The following is a 23276-nucleotide window of genomic DNA, read 5'->3' on the forward strand; positions in this document are numbered from 1 at the left end:
ACCAAAAATATACTGATCCCCAAACCCCATCTCCCAGAAATTTTGGTGCATTTGGTTTTGGCATAAAGTTGAAGTATCTGTAATTTTTTTTTGTACCACTCTCTGGTCAGTCTAATGTGCAGAGAGGGTTGAAAACCACTGTGAGGTGAGAGCCCTGCATCTGAAAGCCTTTCCCTGGTGACCCTGGCCCAGGCGAGCTACCTTGGGCCTCAAACCCAGCCAGGGTAGAACATGAGCATTGGACTGAGAATAAGTCTTGTGTGCCCAGCTGACCTGCTCTAGGCCATTAACCAACCTCTGCTTATTTATCATGCAACTTAGGTGGCATGACTGCATGAGCACAGACCAATACCATGTAGCACATCAGCAGGAACATGGCATGTGGGCCATCTTGGCCTCAGGGTTGGCCAGGGTATCTCCTAGGGCCCTTTTCTTTGTGGTGGGTTATTTTTAAAAATAGCAAAATCCCAGACAAATGTAGACATTTGATCATTTTATAAGTCTATCAATGTCTGGCGGGGGTGGGGGATGGATCATTGTTCATTAAAGCCCTGGTTTTATTTATGTAAACATACTTTTATGTTTTCTGACTCCTTATGTAATGAACTTATCTTCCAAAAACAAGATCACATTTCCTAGAAGGCTTTGGTTGATTTACCACATACTGGGCGGGGGATGGGTGGAATGAGAACAAAACAAAAAAATCACATTGCAGAGATCATTTAGAGTGTAGTTAGTCCTGATGAGAGTATAGTCAAACCCACACAAGAATCAGAGAGTTCATTTGAACAGTATCTTATCAGATATTGGAATACAGATCATTAAATACTCAAGAGAAGAAGACTGTAAATTGAATTATTCCAAGCTCCTGGTGATTAAGTATTAGGCAGACACTACAATAAAGTAAATGTGAAGTTAAAATGGCTTTTAAAAAGACATTCATGTGTCTTTCAGTTTTCGTTTTACTGGATGGAAAACCAAAACCCTGGGCTGCCTGATTCAGTTTTAGATACCTGGCAACCCTAACCCAAGAGAGAAAAGTGTTCTGGGTTATAGCTTCTCCTGCAGATTGGTAAATTAATCTCCTTCTAGAGTAGCTAGGAGAGTCAGGCTGCCTGATGATAATCAGCAGGTGAACTTGTAAGATTTGTTTCTAGACCCTCCCAAAATGTTTTTAATGAAACCTGCATTCTAAATCTGAGGGCTTTTGAACCCAGAACAAGAAAATTCTTTCAGTAAGGGAGACGTCAGTTTGTCCACTTTCTAGATGCCCTTGATTGATTAGGGATAAATTAGATGTGATTCACAGATAAGTATAAAATACATATTTTATTCTTTTCCTATTACATGTGAATAATTAGGAATTAATTATACTTCGTTATTCTCTTCAATGCTTATTTAAAAACTCACCTCTAACCACCATTAAATGAATTACTGTTATTTCTCTCTGACTGCTTTTCAATAATTTGAACATTTTGGTTTGTAATTATTGTCTAATTCTTCTATCCAACTTATATGCTGGGACGCTATCTACACTTTGGTTTGTCTGCTTTTTTCTGGAATACCTATCCCATCCTTATCTTACCTTAGGAATTTTCACCTAGCTGAATCCTGCCAGGTCTCCCTTTGTCTCTTTTCTGATTAGGTGTGGCTTAATATATCTCTGTTCTATAAGCACAGAAAAAGACAGGAATTACTGCAGTAGGATAGTTGTTGATTGGATGAGTAGCCATAACAACTAGAAGTGACTGTAACATCTTTCATTTAAAAAGCTGCCAGTTATATATTCAGGCCTGGAGAAATCTTTGCAAGGCTTACCCATGCAGTATATTGCCCCCAAAGGTGTCTTCTGGTGAATTCTGTAGGCCCTGATTACTCTAACTTTAGATCCTATAAAGAAAGAAGGCATACAAGTTTTCCTTTGAAGCCCATCATGTAGCAAGAGGTTTTGTGAAATAACCATGTAGTTAAGATGTCAGACTTTATTAATCAGGTCTTCTCACTTTCAGTCTTGTGTATTTCAGTTCAATTCCACAAGTATTTATTGAGTATCAGAGGTAGAAGTGAGTAAGATATATAGAGAGACTCACATGGGATAATGGGGGCACGAAGCAGCCTAAACCAGGCAGTTCAGTGTAGAAATGGGAAAGACTGTGAAGTCTTGGGGCTCAGGGACCAAGTCTTACCTGCTACCTGACATATAATCAGTGTTAAATGAATGTCGAATGAATGCAACATTTAAGATAGCCCTTGAAAAACAGACGTGATTTCATCAAAGTTGACAGTCAAAGGACCCTGGCTGGTTCAGGGTACGCAAGAGAGCAGTAGTATCCGGTGTGCCTGAATCAGTACATATAGAGAAAGAGTAAAGTATGGAGCTGGAACAGTTGCTTGGCATATTGTGAAGGGCCTTGAATACTTGGCTGAGGAATTTGTACTTAATTCAGTAGTTTAATGGGAGGCTGATGAAGGATGACAAGCAGAAGAATATCATGATTAGAGCTGGAAGGTGTTCTTTAAGATTAATCTGGCAGTGAGTGGGATGCAGTTACATGGAATGTTATAAGAAAAGATTAGGAGTTAAGCAGTTATTGCAGCAGTCAAGGTGAGTGGTAAACAGGGCCCAGTAGCAGAGACAGTTGGTGGCACATCCCTGCGACCCTGGTACTTACCATTCCCATGCATGCCTACCTGATGACGCCCAACTACAAGCATCTGGGGGTCTTCTCTAGCCACTGGAGCCTGCTGAACCTGTGCTCAGAGCAGACCGGAAGTGCCTGGGAGCTAACATCCTCTATCAGTGGCTGAAGGGAATTGGTGAATAAATAACCCAGAGCCTTTTTCACTCAGTTGGGATAATGCTGAGCCATGTTCTACACAGTCTCCCAGCATGTCCCAAGGGGATTGAATCCTGATTGTCCACAGCCATGAACTTCAACTTCTCAACCACATATTCTTTATTAGCTTCCCTGACTCACTTCACCACTTCCCTATCGTTGTTTCCCAGTATTACCCTCCAAGTGAAATGCTTGCACTCATCCTTTTCTCAGGGTGTGCTTCTGGGAGAATCCAACCTAACAGGCCTTTAGGAGAGAGGAGTGAAGAGGTTGCCAGTTGTTTTCCTGTAAGAGATGGTAATGAGGTAGGAGCCACTGGACTTGGCAGTTTATTGATTATGCAGTTAAGGGAGAGAGAAGACAATGTCACCTTCAGTTTTGTTTGTTTGACTTTTTAATGTAGTAACATATACAACTTAAAATTTCTCATTTTACACACTTTCAAGTGTGCAGTTACGTTAATTACATACACAGTATCGTGCCACCATCACCAATATCCATTACCCCAACTTTTTCATCATCTCAAACAGAAACTCTGTACCCATTTCACCTACAGTTTTAACTAGGAAAATATAGATATCATTTGCAGGAAAATGGGAAGTTAGGAGAAACATTTGGAGTTTTCATGAAGAGAAAAAGGATTCACTTTTGGGCAGTTTGAGTCTGAAGAACTGATAGAACATTACAGTGATGCTGCCTACTTGAAGTTGGAAATCTGGATCTGGAGCTCAGGATGAAGGGAAGTACGTGGAAATTGAGGTTTGGTCTTTGCGTTGAGGTGGTTGATGGAGCAGGATGGGTCCATGAGCCCTCCCAGAGCATGAGCGGATGTGGTCCTGGAGCGACTGACATGAATGAATACCCACAACTGGGGTGCTGGGAAGAATGGCAGGAACTGGGCAGGTGATGGAAAGCCAACAGCAGTAGGAAAACCCAAAGGTGCCACCCAGATAGCGAGGGGAGGAGCAGCACGGGAGGCACGCAGGGCTGAGAAAGAAGGCTCTGGATTTGCTGGGTTTCAGGGTTCTGGCAACTTTCAACCCGCACCAGCATTACCAGTTTCAATCTTAATGTACTTATGTTGGAGAAAAATATTTAGGAAGAAACAAGCTCCTATACCTGAGGAGAGCAGATATTTATTTACTATATACTTCATGGAACCCTGATGCTTTACAAGAATTTGTTTACTGATGATAAACATATAATCCAGGCTCTGCTACTTTCCAGCCTTTGGCAAATTACTCAACTTTGCTGGAACTCAGTTTCTTCATATATAAATAAGGAACTAGTTGATAGCTCTAGTCCTTCCTGGCAATAAGAATCTGTGATCCCAATAATTTTCCATAGGCTATTGCTCTTCTACCCAGTAACCGTGTCTGTGTGTGTGTGTGTTTGTGTGCACATGTGTACTTACGTATACACATACTTTACTGAGAGCCTCTGTAACAAGAGATGTTGTACCCAGTAACCGTGTCTGTGTGTGTGTGTGTTTGTGTACACATGTACTTAGGTATACACACATACTTTACTGAGAGCCTCTGTAATAAGAGATGTTGGTGACCGTTAATAAATAAATAAATCAGAAATTTTAAAGCTGTGCGGTTTGAATAGACTCCTATGTGATAAAAATGCTGAATAAGGATTATTTCTTCACCTAAATGCTGTGACAAATTTTGTAGTCACTATGAATGATATGGTAATAGGTATTGTTCTAATTAGATTTTATGTTGAAGTCAGCCCCCAAAATGTTCCCGCTCAAGTGCATTTAACACAAAGTATTTTGAAAAGAATCTCATGTTAATGACTTATGTTAAGATATTATAGGAGTTAGTAAACTTCTCAGCTTCCTCATCTGTAAAATAAATATATTAGAATCTTCCTTGTAGATCAAAGTTAGTTATTCAATAAATGTTGGCCATTATCAAAAACACAAATATTTTGTGTTTTAGAGAGTCCCATGTTTGCAGATCTCAAAAAGATTACAGTAGGCAATAAGCAGTATTATAGCAATGAGTTTAACTGGAGGGATCTTTGAAATTGTAATTCTCTGACTGCTTACTCAGTGATTGAAGGGTGGGTGACACATAACCTTCCTATTGAGATCATACTTTATTAGTACATGAAAATTGATGTGGTACAGATTACTGGGTTCAGTGTTTTTTATTAGAGTAATGTTACTAGATTCCTCTCCTTGTTATTTAGTTTCTGATCATTTTATCTCACATGTATTCTACAGAGAGGATCTGTGAAGCTTTTCTACTTTAAACAGACCTTATTGATGAAGTCAAAGGAAAGCCATTTGTTTTAATGCATTATATATCGGGGCATAATCAGCTCTACATGTTTTAATATTTTAAGTATCGCAATGTAGCACAGCTGGGGCTATATGGATAAATTATTGAGAAAGAAAATACATAATTAATAAATCAGACTACATATTGCTCTATCTAGATTAGCAGACAGCGCTCAGGGTAGAGAAAACAGTTTCCCAGGTACAGTTGGGCCACAATTAGAACTTTTTTGTGGCACCATTGGAAAGCCTTTATGTGTTGACACTGATTGCATTTTTATTTTCTTGCTTGCTTGCTTGTTTCTTTAAAAAAGAATTACTTTGACTTTTTCAGGAATAAGGTTTTGTCCTGTAAGAAAATCTGGTTATCCACTTTTTTCTTCTAAATTGACTCTATTCTTGTTAAATTGGAAACACATTTGAGTATGGTACTTTGTATCTGTTTAATTTAAGGTATTCGTATTGGTTTTGCCCCATGTCTGTCAAGTACTTCTTGCATGTTCAAAATCTTTTTGTTAGTCAACTCGGATAACATTGACTTTAAATGTCAGGTATGTGTCAAGAAATGTAAATGATAAATTGTTTTTACTAATAGTACTTGCACACAAGTGTTTTCTCATATAACTTATTGCTCTGTTTTACATTTCTGCATTATGCAAATCATTAACCTCAAATTTTAATTTTTGTGCCTTACTTGTCACTGCCTACAGACTCCAAGGACTTACTGTTGTGCTAACACTGAAGACTTGGAAACAGTTATTCACCATGTACACAGCCTGTACCCTTCTGTGCCTTTTCTGGCAGCAGGGGTTTCGATGGGAGGGTAAGGTTTTCCCTTCCTAAAATATCTGACAGTTTAGTGGTCTTATTCATTGCCTCTTTCAGAGGACTATAAGCTACACAGACATTTAAAAATAAATGTTTGATTATTTTTATCATATCTCATCCCATATGGTTGAATTAATGGATTAATCCAGATGAATTTTAATATATTCCTGATGATTGGTCCTTGTGTGAAAAGGATAAAAGTCCCTCCACATTTGGGGTTTTGTAAGCCTGAAGACTTGTCTGAACCCCATGAATTTGGTTTCCATCACTCAGCGACTGCCATGTTGAGCTTCTGACCCCTGGATATCCTCCAGCCATCCCCGGGACTCATTCTCCTGGACACTTAGGATGCTGAACTAGAACCATCACCATCATCCCCCCACTCACAGAAATAATCACTGCTCCCTACAACTGCAGTGGCCTTCAAAATTGTTTCCCAGGTGTTTTTTGTTTGTTTTGTTTTGTTTTGTTTTGTTTTGTTGTTGGGCAAATGAACCTACCATGGAAGCCTCACCTATAAGCTGTTAAATTTTGTTAACTCCCCACTCCAGGTGATATTTTAAGCATATGTATATTGTTATAATTTGTAGTGCTTGCAATTACATTTGGGCTTATTGGAAGGTCTTATTTGCCATTTTTATATTTAAGCTCACTTCCAATAATTGTTGGGGGAGTGTATATGTGTGTGTGTGTGTGTGTTGGTGAGCTTAAGGAGATAAAAATTTTATTCTTTGGCATTTTACTATACTTTAGGTTTCCTAAACCATTGTCCAAAATAACTTTTTTAAAAATACTTGAGATAGGAAAAATTTTCTCCTAATTTTGTAATTTATTTGTATGTCATTTCAGTTTTGAAAACATTAGCAGTATTTTTACTTGAAAACGAACCTGGAATTCAAGTGACAGACTCTGAAAACCAGGCTTTACCCACAGCTATTTAGATTCTGATAAACATAAAACTAAGAAGAAAAGAGTACATCTTACATTAGCATGGAAGGTCTCACTTGACCTACTAAAGGAAGCAATCTGAATCAATGCAGAAAACCCAGGGATAGTCTCTGAATTGTGCTTAATGGACAGTATTTAGCTTCTCTTTCCTTGCCCAATAATGTGAACCTTAAAGGAGAGGGTGCCAGCTGAACTTTTTTTCCCTTAATCGTATAAATTCTTGACTTTTTTTTTAGGGTCAGACCTTACATAAACAGACCCAGATTCTCTGTTCAGAAACTCCTGGGAAATCCTATTTACATCACATTGCAGCCTCAGTGCCTGGAGGCAAAACTTGACCATTAACCTTTGCAGCTGGTTGAATATTAATGTCTTGTAAATTGTTTGAAGGAAGCACCCTTTCTAGTTGCCTAGCGTTGTGACACGTTCCCAAGTGGGCTTACTGCTTGGGGGTGCTTTTGACAGCTGGACACATCTTTTTTCCTTTTGGAAATGCCATAGACAAAAGCAGAGTCTGTTGACCATCCTTATGCCCTAGTGCCCCTCAGACCCAGGGTATCTCCCATCCTGCAGTTCCTGGGGCCAGGTATGGGCTTTGAGCCAGAACTGAGTCTAGCCAGGAAACCCATGCTGCTCTAGACCCAGTCAAATTTCATTTCTCCAGTGAATTAGTAAGCAAGCTTTAAAATTGTATAAAAAATTCCAAATATATATAAAAGTAAAGGGAAGAGTGTAATAATCCTCCATGTGCTCATCTCCCAGCTTCATTCAATAATTACCAACTTATGGATCATCTTGTTTAATCAGTATCTCTCAACGCTGACTGATTATTTTGATATAAATTTGACATCATTTATAAAAACTTCCTTAGGTATCTCAAAAAGGAAGGGTCTCTTTAAAAAAAAAAAAAAAAAAAAAAAAGCCCACAATACCATTATTGCCTAAATAATGGTATTATTATTATTGACTAAACAAGTCACTTTTGTTGGAACAAATAATGAGGGTGAATTTTTACCCATTTCTCCTATTTCACAACTTGGGTAATTGGGGAAATAAAGAACAAAAAAATGAGAAACAATTTAAAATACCCTCCCCTTCACTTAGTTGTCAATGTTAAACTTAGATATCTGACACTGTTATTAGGTTAAATTTAACTTTTGTCCCTCTAACCAAAACAGATCTCAGAATCAGGAGAATTGATAGAACAAAAAAAAAAAGAAAGAAAGTGTTAGAAGGTAAGGACAAATAATAGGAAGGAAAAGAAGAGAAAACCAGTTACTTTAGGGACCAGTTGCTCTGCCACAACTCAGGAAGTCTAACCCTAGACTAGGGGGGCCTTTAGAGATGTGCATCTGGCCAGAACCACTAACCCAGAATCTCTGGGTTCACACCCAGGCATCAGTGGTACTTTTTTAAACTCCTCAGGCGATTCCAATGTGCAGCTTAGTTTGAAAACCACTGTTATGGTGTATTTCTCTCAAATTTTACTTCATAGGAGGATGTGTATATGAGTAATAATTGCATGCTTTATGCCATTCACAACACAGTCAACCTCAAGATAATTATGTGACTGTAAGGAAAGAATGAAAAAACTTGCTTGTTTATCCAAGATAAAGGACTTCAACTCTGTCTTATGTTTTTCTTTTCCAGCATTAGCGTGCACTCCATAGTTAGAAATGGGATGTCTTGAGAGATATAACAAATTAATCACCAAGTTTCCTGTTTCTCCTCATTTTAGAATGCTGCTTTTAAATTACCTGGGCAAAACTGGGCCTAAAACTCCTTTGAGGGCAGCTGTCACTTTTTCAGTTGGTTGGAATACATTTGCTTGCTCAGAGTCATTGGAGAAACCACTGAACTGGCTGCTTTTTAATTACTACTTGACAACCTGCCTTCAATCTTCTGTTAACAAGTGAGTCATCTTTAAAACATATTGTCTCTAAACTTTTTGGATACATGCCTCCACAGTAAAAACTTTTAAAGCATAGCACTACTAATATATGTATTTATTTATACATTATCTGCTTTTACTACTGTACCAAAATATTCTTTACATTCTAAAAAATACACACAAAAGCTTAAGTATAAGCTAAAAATGTAGATATGTCATATTGTTTTCTTAAATTACCCTCAATGGATTGTCTTGTACAACCTGTAGGTTACGTGCACCCCACTTTATAGATCATTGTTCTAAATCAGTGTTCTAAATTATTCTAAAAACCTAAAAACATTAGTGTGAAATACATTAAGTAAGAGGGTAGGCTATTTCCTTGGATTTGCTATTTCCTTGGATTTTCTACTTGTTCCTAATCTCATCAATGTATTAAGTTCTTTGAGGGCTGAATTCTCTGGCTTCTTAAGCACATGCACACCAGCGTAGTATGTTTTAGAAACTTAAAGTCTCAGCCCACACAGTTTTTATGTCACCAGAATTCCATCTTTGCATTAGTTTTTCTGTAATTTTTTTTGTGTATCTTCTAACAGTTAAACTGGTATGGTAGCAGAGGACATAGAGATGTTTCTCTTTATATTTTGACAACTGTTACCATGCATTTTTAAGTGAATTGATAAATTTAAATGTAAATTTAAAATTAAAAGTACAGTTAATTTGTGCCTGACTTTTTAAAAACCATAGTTATCCTGACAGTTGACATTAAACATTGAATTCAACTTAACCAAGTAACAAAATTATAAATGTCAATTATAAAATATTGCTAAAAATAGTAAAGAATTGTTATATTGTAATTATTCAAGTACTCACTAAAGTGGGAAATTCAAGAAGACTAAACACGATTTGAATGAAAGTATTGGTTGTAAAAAAAATATTGGTTGTATAAGAAAAATGACCAACATTTAAAAAGTAAGCATATTCAAAAATGTAAATTCCAATTTTCAATCTAGCAATTAAATAAATAGTGCATTCGAGATAAACATCAATGTACTCCTGATTTGTCTGATTAAATAAATACTTAATGAGTAGCCTAAGTGCCCTGTGGTAGGCTGTTTAATTGTTAATCATTATGTATTTTAGGTGTGATTGAGGTAGAAACTATCTTATTTTTTACTTTTGAAATTCTTTTCTTCCAGGCACCGACATATGTTTGTAAAACAAGTTGACATGGATCAAGTCATGAAGGTGGGAGAGAGACTCTATGTAACAGGTTTTTTTTCAGAGTTAGTTTAAAACATACATATTTTAACTTTGAAAGTCATAGAAATCAGTTATCCCAGTTTTGTTTTTTTTTTCCTATAAAAAACCCATTTACCAGAGGATTGTGAGAAGATGGAGTAGTAGGAAGTTTCAGGACTCAGTCCTTCCACTAGAACAACTATTAAACAGGCAGCAACTGTCTGAAACAAACTATTCTGAAACTGCGGAGGCCAGTAGAACACTGTACGGCATCCGGGATGAGCAGGAGGAAGAGGATGGTAAATTACAGGAAAGACCAGTAAATTGTGCTCTCCATGCAGTGGCTATTGACACCCATCCCTCACTCTTGGACCAAGCCGCCATGGGGTCCAGCCCACGGCTAGCTCACTAGCAACATAAAGGGAAGTAAAAATTCTTCTTCCCCCAGACCAGGGGTGGGTATGGCTGATGGCTGCTCAGAGCTTTAGATTAGCAGCTTTGTATCACTGGGGGCCAGGCTCTGAGGGCAGCCATTGTTTCAACCTGCCCAGAGGAAGGAGGCAGGGGGAGACTTACAGACACTACTGTTCATCTGGACAGTGGGGTTGGTTGAAGGGCTGCATTTGCTATACAGGCCAAGAAAGCTCAGCTGTGGAAGAAGCTCTTAGTGTCCCTCCTGACGCTCTCCGGGCACTTTGAAGCTGGTCTGCACCCCTTCCATGGGTCCCTGGCCGTTTCAGCTGGGAAAAACTGACTTGGGAAAGTCCTCTCCAGCGTGCGCCTCTCCCAGAATCTGTCCTCCAAGCAAAGCAACTTGAGATGACCAAAGAGTGTAAGAAACTACATGTGTGGACAGTCTGGAATAACGGCTTGTAAGCTTCAAGCACCTGGGAAAGGGAGGTCTGTCTCCTGGGAAACAGAGGGGAAAACCAAATTCCTGTAAACAGGGCAACTCCAAAACAACTAACAAGCAAAAGGCCCAAGACAATACACAGGCCCAGTAAAGACACACAGGACACTGAATACTGCATTCATCTTGGGCAGACCTTCCTGATAGGAGAGCTGAAGCTCAAGAAAACCTCTTGTCTTATCACCAGCTGGTGACAAAAGCAAGAAACAGACATCCCAGGGAATAAATCCCAGAGTTAATATTTTAAAATATTAAAATGTACAGTGTGCAACGAGTACAAGACAAAGAAGAAAGAAGAAAGGAAAATGATAAAGATCCAGAAAACACCAACAAAGGAGATCAGACTGTGAACATAGCAAACAAAGCCTTTAAAAAATGATCTTAATGAAAATGTTCAAAAATTTATTGTGGTAATGAATACACAAATATATAATGGTACTGTGAACAATTGATTGCAAGAAGATGTGAATATACACATCCAAGAAGCCCAGAGAATACCAAACAGGATAAACATGAAGGGAAATACACCCTGTCATATATTGATCACACTTTCAAAGGCAAGGATGTAAAGGAGTTGTATACAGAAAACTACAAAAATTGTTACAAGAAATCACAGAAGACCTAAATAAATGGAAGGCCATAACATGTTCATGGATTGGAAGACTGAAAATCATTAAGGTGTTAATCCTAACCAAAGCAAATTATAGATTCAGTACAATCCCAATCAAAATTCTAACAGCTTTCTGTGCAGATATGGAAAAGCCAATCATCAAATTTATAGGGAAGGATAAGGGGCCCTGAATAGTCAAAGCCATCTTGAAAAAGAAGAATGTTGGAGGACTCACACTTCACGATCTTGAAACTTACTACAAAGGCATGGTAATCAAAATGGCATGGTGGACGCCACCTGCTGGTTAGTTAGAGAAAGTGTACTCCACGAAGCTGTAGATCTGATCAATTAGAGATAAGGACTTCAATTGGTCTACACATCCTAAAAGAACCCTATCAAGTTCAGCAAATGCCAAGAGGCCAAAAACAACAGAAAATTATAAAGCATATGAAAAAACCAGACTATATGGATAACCCAAGCCCAAGCACCCGAATCAAAAGATCAGAAGAGACACAGCACCTGGAGCAGCTACTCAAAGAACTAAAGATGAACAATGAGACCGTAGTACAGAATACAGAGGATATCAAGAAGACCTTAGAAGAGGATAAAGAAGACATTGCAAGACTAAATTAAAAAATAGATGATCTTATGGAAATTAAAGAAACTGTTGACCAAATTAAAAAGATTCTGGACACTCATAGTACAAGACTAGAGGAAGTTGAACAACGAATCAGTGACCTGGAAGATGACAGAATGGAAAATGAAAGCATAAAAGAAAGAATGGGGAAAAAAATTGAAAAAATCGAAACGGACCTCAGGGATATGATAGATAATATAAAACGTCCTAATATAAGACTCATTGGTGTTCCAGAAGGGGAGGAAAAGGGTAAAGGTCTAGGAAGAGTATTCAACGAAATTGTTGGGGAAAACTTCCCAAATCTTCTAAACAACATAAATACACAAATCATAAATGCTCAGCAAACTCCAAATAGAATAAATCCAAGTAAACCCACTCCGAGACATATTCTGATCACACTGTCAAACACGGAAGAGAAGGAGCAAGTTCTGAAAGCAGCAAGAGAAAAGCAATTCACCACATACAAAGGAAATAGCATAAGACTAAGTAGTGACTACTCAGCAGCCACCATGGAGGCGAGAAGGCAGTGGCACGACATATTTAAAATTCTCAGTGAGAAAAATTTCCAACCAAGAATACTTTATCCAGAAAAGCTCTCCTTCAAATTTGAGGGAGAGCTTAAATTTTTCACAGACAAACAAATGCTGAGAGAATTTGCTAACAAGAGACCTGCCCTACTGGAGATACTCAAGGGAGCCCTACAGACAGAGAAACAAAGATAGAACAGAGAGACCTGGAGAAAGGTTCAGTACTAAAGAGATTCGGTATGGGTACAATAAAGGATATTAATAGAGGGGAAAAATATATATGACAAACATAAACCAAAGGATAAGATGGCTGATTCAAGAAATGCCTTCACGGTTATAACGTTGAATGTAAATGAATTAAACTCCCCAATTAAAAGATATAGATTCGCAGAATGGATCAAAAAAAATGAACCATCAATATGTTGCATACAAGAGACTCATCTTAGACACAGGGACACAAAGAAATTGAAAGTGAAAGGATGGAAAAAAATATATCATGCAAGCTACAGCCAAAAGAAAGCAGGTGTAGCAATATTAATCTCAGATAAAATAGACTTTAAATGCAGGGATGTTTTGAGAGACAAAGAAGGCCACTACATACTAATAAAAGGGGCAATTCAACAAGAAGAAATAACAATCATAAATGTCTGTGCACCCAATCAAGGTGCCACAAAATACATGAGAGAAACACTGGCAAAACTAAAGGAAGCAAGTGATGTTTCCACAATAATTGTGGGAGACTTCAACACATCACTCTCTCCTATAGATAGATCAACCAGACAGAGGACCAATAAGGAAATTGAAAACCTAAACAATCTGATAAATGAATTAGATTTAACAGACATCTACAGAACATTACATCCCAAATCACCAGGATACACATACTTTTCTAGTGCTCATGGAACTTTCTCCAGAATAGATCATATGCTGGGACATAAAACAAGCCTCAGTAAATTTAAAAAGATTGAAATTATTCAAAGCACATTCTCTGACCACAATGGAATACAATTAGAAGTCAATAACCATCAGAGACTTAGAAAATTCACAAATACCTGGAGGTTAAACAACACACTCGTAAACAATCAATGGGTTAAAGAAGAAATAGCAAGACAAATTACTAAATATATAGAGACGGATGAAAATGAGAACACAACATACCAAAACCTATGGGATGCAGCAAAAGCAGTGCTGAGGGGGAAATTTATAGCACTAAATGCATGTATTAGAAAGGAAGAAAGAGCCAAAATCAAAGAACTAATGGATCAGCTGAAGAAGCTAGAAAATGAACAGCAAACCAATCCTAAACCAAGTAGAAGAAAAGAAATAACAAGGATTAAAGCAGAAATAAATGACATAGAGAACAAAAAAACAATAGAGAGGATAAATATCACCAAAAGTTGGTTCTTTGAGAAGATCAACAAGATTGACAAGCCCCTAGCTAGACTGACAAAATCAAAAAGAGAGAAGACCCATAGAATCAAAATAATGAATGAAAAAGGTGACATAACTGCAGATCCTGAAGAAATTAAAAAAATTATAAGAGGATACTATGAACAACTGTATGGCAACAAACTGGATAATGTAGAGGAAATGGACAATTTCCTGGAAACATATGAACAACCTAGACTGACCAGAGAAGAAATAGAAGACCTCAGTCAACCCATCACAAGCAAAGAGATCCAATCAGTCATCAAAAATCTTCCCACAAATAAATGCCCGGGGCCAGATGGCTTCACAGGGGAATTTTACCAAACTTTCCAGAAAGAACTGACACCAATCTTACTCAGACTCTTTCAAAACATTGAAGAAAATGGAACACTACCTAACTCATTTTATGAAACTAACATCAAGCTAATACCAAAACCAGGCAAAGATGCTACAAAAAAGGAAAACTACCGGCCAATCTCCCTAATGAATATAGATGCAAAAATCCTCAACAAAATACTTGCAAATCGAATCCAAAGACACATTAAAAAAATCATACACCATGACCAAGTGGGGTTCATTCCAGGCATGCAAGGATGGTTCAACATAAGAAAATCAATCAACGTATTACAACACATTAAAAATTCAAAAGGGAAAAATCAAATGATCATCTCAATAGATGCTGAAAAAGCATTTGACAAAATCCAACATCCGTTTTTGATAAAAACACTTCAAAAGGTAGGAATTGAAGAAAACTTCCTCAATATGATAAAGAGCATATATGAGAAACCCACAGCCAGCATAGTACTCAATGGTGAGAGACTGAAAGCCTTCCCTCTAAGATCAGGAACAAGAGAAGGATGCCCGCTGTCACCACTGTTATTCAACATTGTGCTGGAAGTGCTAGCCAGGGCAATCCAGCAAGACAAAAAAATAAAAGGCATCGAAATTGGAAAAGAAGAAGTAAAACTGTCATTGTTTGCAGATGATATGATCTTATATCTGGAAAACCCTGAGAAATCGACGATACAACTACTACAGCTAATAAACAAATTTAGCAAAGTAGCAGGATACAAGGTTAATGCACATAAGTCAGTAATGTTTCTATATGCTAGAAATGAACAAACTGAAGAGACACTCAAGAAAAAGATACCATTTTCAATAACAACTAAAAAAATCAAGTACCTAGGAATAAACTTAACCAAAGATGTAAAAGACGTATACAAAGAAAACTACATAACTCTACTAAAAGAAATAGAAGGGGACCTTAAAAGATGGAAAAATATTCCATGTTCATGGTTAGGAAGGCTAAATGTCATTAAGATGTCAATTCTACCCAAACTCATTTACAGATTCAATGCAATCCCAATCAAAATTCCAACAACCTACTTTGCAGACTTGGAAAAGCGAGTTATCAAATTTATTTGGAAAGGGAAGATGCCTCGAATTGCTAAAGACACTCTAAAAAAGAAAAACAAAGTGGGAGGACTTACACTCCCTGACTTTGAAGCTTATTATAAAGCCACAGTTGTCAAAACAGCATGGTACTGGCACAAAGATAGACATATAGATCAATGGAATCGAATTGAGAATTCAGAGATAGACCTTCAGATCTATGGCTGACTGATCATTGATAAGGCCCCCAAAGTCACTGAACTGAGTCATAATGGTCTATTCAACAAATGGGGCTGGGAGAGTTGGCTATCCATATCCAAAAGAATGAAAGAGGACCCCTACCTCACACCCTACACAAAAATTAACTCAAAATGGACCAAAGACCTAAATATACGAGCCAGAACTATCAAACTCCTAGAAGAAAACATAGGGAAGCACCTTCAGGATTTTGGGTTAGGCAGTGGTTTCTTACACTTTACACCCAAAGCGAAAGCAACAAAACCAAAAATAAGTAAATGGGACCTCATCAAAATAAAAAACTTTTGCTCCTCAAAAGACTTTATCATGAAAGTAAAGTGACAGCTTACACAGTGGGAGAAAATATTCCAAAGCCGTATATCCAGTAGTGGTTTAATATTCAGGATATTTAAAGAAATCCTTCAACTTAACGAAAAAAAGACAAACAACCCTGTTAAAAAATGGGCAAAAGACTTGAATAGACATCTCTCCAAAGAAGTTATACAAATGCCCACAAAACACATGCAAAAATGCTCAACATCATTAGCCAATAGGAAAATGCAAATCAAAACCACCACTTCACACAAATTAGTATGATTGCCATTCAAAAATGGAAAATTGCAAGTGTTGGTGAGTATGAGGAGAAATAGAAATACTCATTCATTGCTGGTGACAATGTAAAGTGGAGCAAAAGCTGTGCAAGTTTGGTGGTTCCTCAGAAAGCCAAGTATAGAACAATCATATGATCTGGCATCCCACTACTAGGAATATACCCAAAGGAATTGAAGGTAGGGACTCCAGCAGATATTTGCAACACCAATGTGTGTAGCAGCATTATTCACAATTGCCAAATGATGGAAGCAACCCAAGTGTGTCCATCAACCAATGAATGGATAAGTAAAATGTTGTATATACATACTGTGGAATGTTATTCATAATAATATAAAAAGGAATGAAGTCTTGATACATGTGATAACATGGATGAACCTTGAAGACATCATGTTGAGTGAAATAAGCCAGACACAAAAGGACAAATATTGTATGATCTCACTGATTTGAAATAATTAGAATAAGTAAACTCATGGAGTAAGAATCTAGAATATAGGTTTCCAGGGGACAGAGTGGGAACAGGGAGTGGGGAGTTAAGGCTTAAAGTGTACAGGGTTCCTATTTGGAGCAATGGACATGTTTTGGTAGTGAATGGTGATAATAGCACAAGATTGTAAACATAATTAACAGCACTGAAATATATATCTGAATGTGATTAAAAGGAGGAAGTGTTAAGATTGTATATGTGGTAACAGAAGAAAACTTTTTCTAAAATCCATGGAACTATGCTAAACATGTGAACCCTAAATTAAACCATGGACTATAGATTTATAGTATTATAAATTATTATATAAATGTATTATTTAATTATAAAATTTTATAAATGTGCTATCATCAATTGTAGCAAATGTTCCACACAATGCAAGTTGTTAGTAATAGGGTGGTCTATGGAATCCTGGATTTATGCATGATTGTTCTGTAAACCCACAATGATAAAGAAAGAAAGAAAAAAAGAACTCAGTTTCCAAAACATTATGCACAAAAAATTTTAATTAGAATATAAAGACAGAATGATATTTCATAATTTGTAAATATAAAATGATGTCACTGATCCCAAAAAAGTTATCTGCTGCAATGAACTGAGGGGAAATTTCATAATCTGTGTCATTACAGATGTAAAGTTTATTGGTTCAATTTTTTAGTGCTTAAGTAAGAATCATGACAAAAAGGTCAATATGAAAAGATTTGATTATAGTAGCAATATCTGACATTTGAAATGCATCCATACTCTTTTGTATAATCATATTAGAGTCAAGTATATTTATTTTCACATCTGTTAAAACTGTTATTGCAAAGGAGAAATACTCTTGTCTTATTTTCCAAGATATATACACAGAGAAATTTTATTCTTCCGGAAACTTGTGCAAACCTATATAAGATCTAAATTCTTCATAAAATTTATAAGATAGGAGAAGCCTCTTCAGATTTAAGTTTTTTGTTTTTTTGTTTTTTTCAATTTTATTGCGATATATTCACATACCACACAAACCATCTACAGATATAGTTTTTGAATTCTCATATGGTGCACTTTCCAATTAGGTGACAGTTCATTCCTCTAATCTGGCTCAGAACTGCTGTTTACTGTGGTTGCAGAGCAGCAGGCCTGGTTTCTTTTTGGGCTTCTTTTCTACTTGTGTTTTTTCATTTATCTTTCTTACCAGATCATAATATCTCATTGACATTGATCTTTGACTTTGCATAAGATTCTAAAAAAGCATGGTTACACCATCGTGCTAAATTGTGCCCCTGTTCTTTGCCAAATACTTGCTCATCTTCTAGGTTGTATTTATTTGCCAGCCAAAATCATTGGAATATCTTCTGTATCTTTAACCCATAAAATCCATTCCTTCAGGTCCTGTAAGTCATTAAATGTGGACTGAGTTGTAATAGAATATACTAATACAAATTCTTGGCCAATCTTCATATACAGAAACCCCTCATTGCTGTAAATTGTTCTGTCCCTGCCGTATCCAGGATTTTGAACATGAACTGTTGGCAATCTACTTCAACTTGCTTTCTGTAGGAATCTGCTATTATTGGGTCGTATTTTTCAGCATAACCAGTCAAGGCACAGTGTCGGAACAAACTGAACTGTCAGAGTGGACTTCCCCAGCCTCCTGAACCAAGGACCACTAGCTTGTACTCGTGCTCGATGTGATCTGTTTAAATGCTGACGACACACCTGTACAGTACCTCTTCTGCCTCCTCTACCTACCAGTCCCTGCTCCTCCTTTCACTGCGTGGTGACAACAGTGGGATCTAAGTAATACTTTTATTTCCTCTTTTCATTCTAAGAATAGATATAATTTGTGTTTATTTTTTCAGGCTAAATCCATCAGAGAGTTTGATAGACGATTCACGTCAGTCATGTTTGGATACCGAACACTCAATGATTATTATACTGATGCCAGTCCAAATCGTAGACTTAAGTCAGTAGGAATTCCTGTGTTGTGTCTGAATTCTGTGGATGATGTTTTTTCACCAAGTCATGGTAAAATTAACGTCTTTATATATATGTTTTTGACGCGAATGAACTGTTTTTAAAATATTGTTCTTTTTAAGTAGATACAGTATTAAGAAATTAAAATGATGTCATAAAATGTTTTTCATGGTGATAAGCAGAAAAAAAATAACTATGTGCTCATAACATAGTATCTAAGTGTCTTGAACCACATCTTAAGAATGCTAATAGCACCTTTTCTAGTCCACTGTGAGAGCTTCAGAACAAATTATGATGCAGTATTTTACTTTGTCTCATTTTTATAACCTTTCCTTATCAGAAACACTACTCTTTGAACAGATTATCTTTCAGTATCTTTGCTTGTCATCACTTGCTTTTTCACGAGGTTTCTATACAGAAGGATTTGAATCTCTCTCCACCCCTGGCCACCTCTTAACCTGGAAGAGAATTTTGAGACTTTATAAATGTGATGGCCTGAGTATCTCAATGCATGTACCCACATTAGGACTAGAAAGTAATATTTGAGGGAAATAGACCTTGTTTTCCTTCTGGGCACTTTATAAAAGAAAATTATGCTAAAATTAATTTTTCTGCTCTCTTACTTAAAGAAATACAGGATTTGGTAACAAAGATATATGTATATTTGTACAGAGAAGCAATATAAGATGATTAGAAGTAATCATACTATCTTAGGAATCAATAGACTTGACCTTTAATTTTTTCTAAGGAAATTTCAGAAAACCTTTTATTAAACCTTTTCTCCCTAAATACTTTAAAAACATTTTTCTCAAGTTCTTCTTAAAACAAAATTCTGACTACAAACACAACACATATGTGTTGTGAACATTCAGGAAATCCCCAAAGTATTAAAAAAGATCACCTATCATCCCTCTAGAGGATTTAATTTTATTGTGTGATTTATGATTAATGACGAGTAATTTTAGATAGATGGAAACTGTTTTGGCCTTTGGCCACAAATCAGAAAATGAAACTTCAGGATTTGTCAGTTGAGTTACCTGGTGATTCTTTAGTGTGTATTCATTGGGTTAAGGACGTCTCATGAATCTCCATCCATTTTTATATTTCACTGGTGCTCCTACCAATAAAAATTTCCTAGCATTTAACCTGACCCACTTGATTGTTTAAACTCATTATTTCCTGCTCTTTCCCAAGTCCTTGAAATAGTCTTGCCACACTGAAATAGTAGACGATTGTCTGCAGACTAAGAGGGCAAGCAGCCAGCATCTTTCACATGACTCAAATGTGGCACAGCCTTTTGTTCTTCTGATATGACTGAAACTATCGGTGTTAAAAATTTTTTAGTGTATCACAGTGTGAAATTGGGGCTCTTGATAATTACTTTAGAGGCAAACGAATCCTTGAACTAAATCTAAGCTCTTTTTCAGTCGTTTAACCTCCCCTTAAGCTCCCACACCTGATCCCCAGAGAGGAGAATTTCGCTTTTAGGTGTCCTTCCTTGGGATGGTTGTTACTGGCTAAAGAAATGAGTTAAGGACCCCTTTTGGACAGGACGTTGCTTGCTGGGCCTTGATTGTAGGGTGTCTAACATTATCTTTTGGGGAAAGTTGTGAGAGGTTGAATTTACAGCATCATCTAAACAGGCAATTTGTGCACTGCAACATCTCTATCTTGGAAGGGGCTTGGTTCTCTTACAGTGTGTCAGCTTCCTTTCCCACATTAGACAAGAATGGGATACGGAGAGCTTACCTTTAATTAGTTCATTTACTCCTAACACCCAGCCCAAGATGTGAAGTCTAGTTAATGCATCTACCACATTATCAAAATTAGGGAGATCAGATTTGACAGTACGTGAAATCAAAACACAACTCATGCCAGGTAGTGATCCATTATAGATCAAAACATTTTAATTATCTAAACACTAAGCTTGGAGAAAAAATAAACACAACTTTAATAAATATTTTTAGCATGAACTTTATATTCAGAACAGATTTTTTTATAGCAAATGAAAAGACTATCATTACTAGCAAATTATATTAAATACTGTACTATATTTTTTCTAAAAGTTTTCTTTATCCTAATTAGAAATGCAGAGAAGGAGAAAAAAAAATAATCACCCATGTTTCACCACTCAGTGATAAACATTGTTACCATTTAGGAATATTTTATTCCATTTTTTGCTTTCTATATCTGTTTTTACTATACAAATCGTATTTATAATTTTGAATCCTTAGTATAGCCACTAATTGGCCTCAGGAATCTAACTTCATGTAGAGTTAACCAAAGTCATATGTAATGAATTTACAACTCTTACAAAAGTGGTAAGAGTATTTTTTACCCTGATGTCATACTTACGTGGGAATCTGGTAGCATATGCAAGTATTCCCCATTCCTTGAAGTATCTTACTTTAATTTCTCAAAACAAGACTGTGTCTAAGCTTTTGTGTTATGATTAAACACTTGGTTTGATTCTTCCAAAAATAATGATCCAGTACATAACTGTAAACGTGAACTGTTAGAAAAATATAAATGGTTGATATAAATTAGACTTTTTCCATTTAAACATACTCATTACAAATATATATTTGTTTAATAGTGTTTTGGGTTATATTGGCTAGAAATGATAAATGTATATAATTTTCCAAATGAAAGTTGGTGCTGATTATATTTTTTTCTCTCTCTTCCTCCCTCTTCCTCCCCCTTTTTTCTCAAGCTATTCCAATAGAAACTGCTAAGCAAAACCCTAATGTTGCTTTGGTCCTTACTTCTTACGGAGGCCATATTGGTTTTCTGGAGGGAATCTGGCCGAGGCAGTCCACCTACATGGATCGGGTCTTCAAGCAGTTTGTGCAGGCCATGGTTGAGCATGGACATGAACTCTCTTAACATGTAGTTCTTCAGGTACATTTTTGTCTGAGCTGCCATTAAAAGGCAGCTCAGCTTAGTGCACAAAATTTAACTACTGTATATAAAGCATATAAGCCAGCAGGTGGGTGAAGAGGTCCAGAATGACTTGCAAAAACTCCTTTTTTGGGGGGGGAAAAAAAAAAACTTTGTAGCAAGAAATTAAATATAATATTAGATTGTTACTTATGTAGATTTTATTTTTACTATGCCTTACCAAGTATGACCTTCAATAAAGTAGTGCTACATGAAATTGCACCTAACCAAAACTATTGTGTAAAAAGATTTTAATTCCTCAGGGTTTTAATTTAGACTAGTATATTTTAGATGACTCATTTTAGGTGATTTAATGGTACTTTAATAACTGCTACGATTTTGGTTATTTGAATGTAAGTTATAAGTTAGCACATTCCTAAGGGTATTTATACCTAATGATGAGAACGTGAAAATTGAAATAAGATAAGATACAGTGTGCTATATCTTCTGTGTAGTCTGATTTTAAAAGGCAAGTGCAATAATGTTTGACTTCTGAACATGCTCTTTTATTCTGATAATATTAAAATAGAGCTCTTATATTTTATACTGATTATAATTTACATGCTTATTTTTAAAATAGTGTATGTGCATACATATTTATCATTAAATTAAAATAAATCTACCATTTTAAACTGTTTCTTTGTGATTTTTATCTACAAAAAGGGCTGAGAAAGTAATCTCTAGAAAGGATTTTTGATAAGTTCATGAATACATTAGTAAAAAAATTAAAACTGTTTTGTTTCACTCTTTCCAGAATAATGGGCTCACACCATTTAGACTGGTTAAGAATACTTTCAGCTATAGGAAACATATCTAAAAGTGACTTAAGGAATAACAATATCTAATTATCTTGCATCACAAGAAGTCTCCAGGTAGGCAGGCCAGAGCCGGTGCAGGGGCTTTCGATGTCATCAGAAACCCAGGCACTTTCTCTTTCCACTCCATCCTTGGCAGGGTGACTAGTTCTAGCCACAGGATGGCTGCTATAGTTCCAGACATCACATTCTTTTTCAGAGAAGGAATAGGGGGACACATTGGCCCTTTTGGAAAAGTGAAAGCTGTCCCAGAAGACTTGCACATATAGTCATTGGTCAGAACCGTGTCACAGGGTCACATCTGGTGGAGTGGGAGACTGGGAAAGCATGTATGTAAACTTTTCAAACTTTAGTGGAGGCAGGCAAAGGAGAGGGGATTGACTATGATTGTTGGGTTAACAAGCCAATGGGGATATATTCTAGACCATTCAACATCTTTTCCTTTCTCCTTTTTCACTATTTCAATCGGTTTTTCAAATAGGTATATTTTGCCCCAGATACTGCATTGAGAGAACTATGTGCAAAAAAGCATATCAACACAAAATTGTCTACTAACAAATGCCGCCAATAACCTTTTGGAGAGTTCATGGTAATATACTTGTTTACTCCCCCAGCACTGTATCCAAAATGATAGGACTGATGACACCAGTGCTTTTTGGTCTATTTGGCGTACATTCTGATGCAGTAATACTTAAACT

At 36.6% G+C, this 23276-nt stretch overlaps 1 protein-coding gene across 1 annotated transcript in view; it reads left to right on the plus strand.

Annotated features, from left to right (window-relative positions):
• Nucleotides 1-22395, plus strand: part of ABHD3 (abhydrolase domain containing 3, phospholipase) — a 62226-nt gene extending 39831 nt beyond the window's left edge. Inside the window, exons 5-9 of the mRNA XM_037806199.1 lie at nt 5838-5950; nt 8642-8815; nt 9991-10039; nt 18709-18874; nt 21537-22395. Coding sequence (XP_037662127.1) covers nt 5838-5950; nt 8642-8815; nt 9991-10039; nt 18709-18874; nt 21537-21709 — 675 coding nt within the window. The 3' untranslated portion in view covers nt 21710-22395. The remainder of the gene's footprint in view (nt 1-5837; nt 5951-8641; nt 8816-9990; nt 10040-18708; nt 18875-21536) is intronic.
• Nucleotides 22396-23276: the final 881 nt, after the last annotated feature.

This window comes from Choloepus didactylus, chromosome 16 (genome assembly GCF_015220235.1).
Source record: "Choloepus didactylus isolate mChoDid1 chromosome 16, mChoDid1.pri, whole genome shotgun sequence".
Classification (NCBI taxonomy): domain Eukaryota; kingdom Metazoa; phylum Chordata; class Mammalia; order Pilosa; family Megalonychidae; genus Choloepus; species Choloepus didactylus.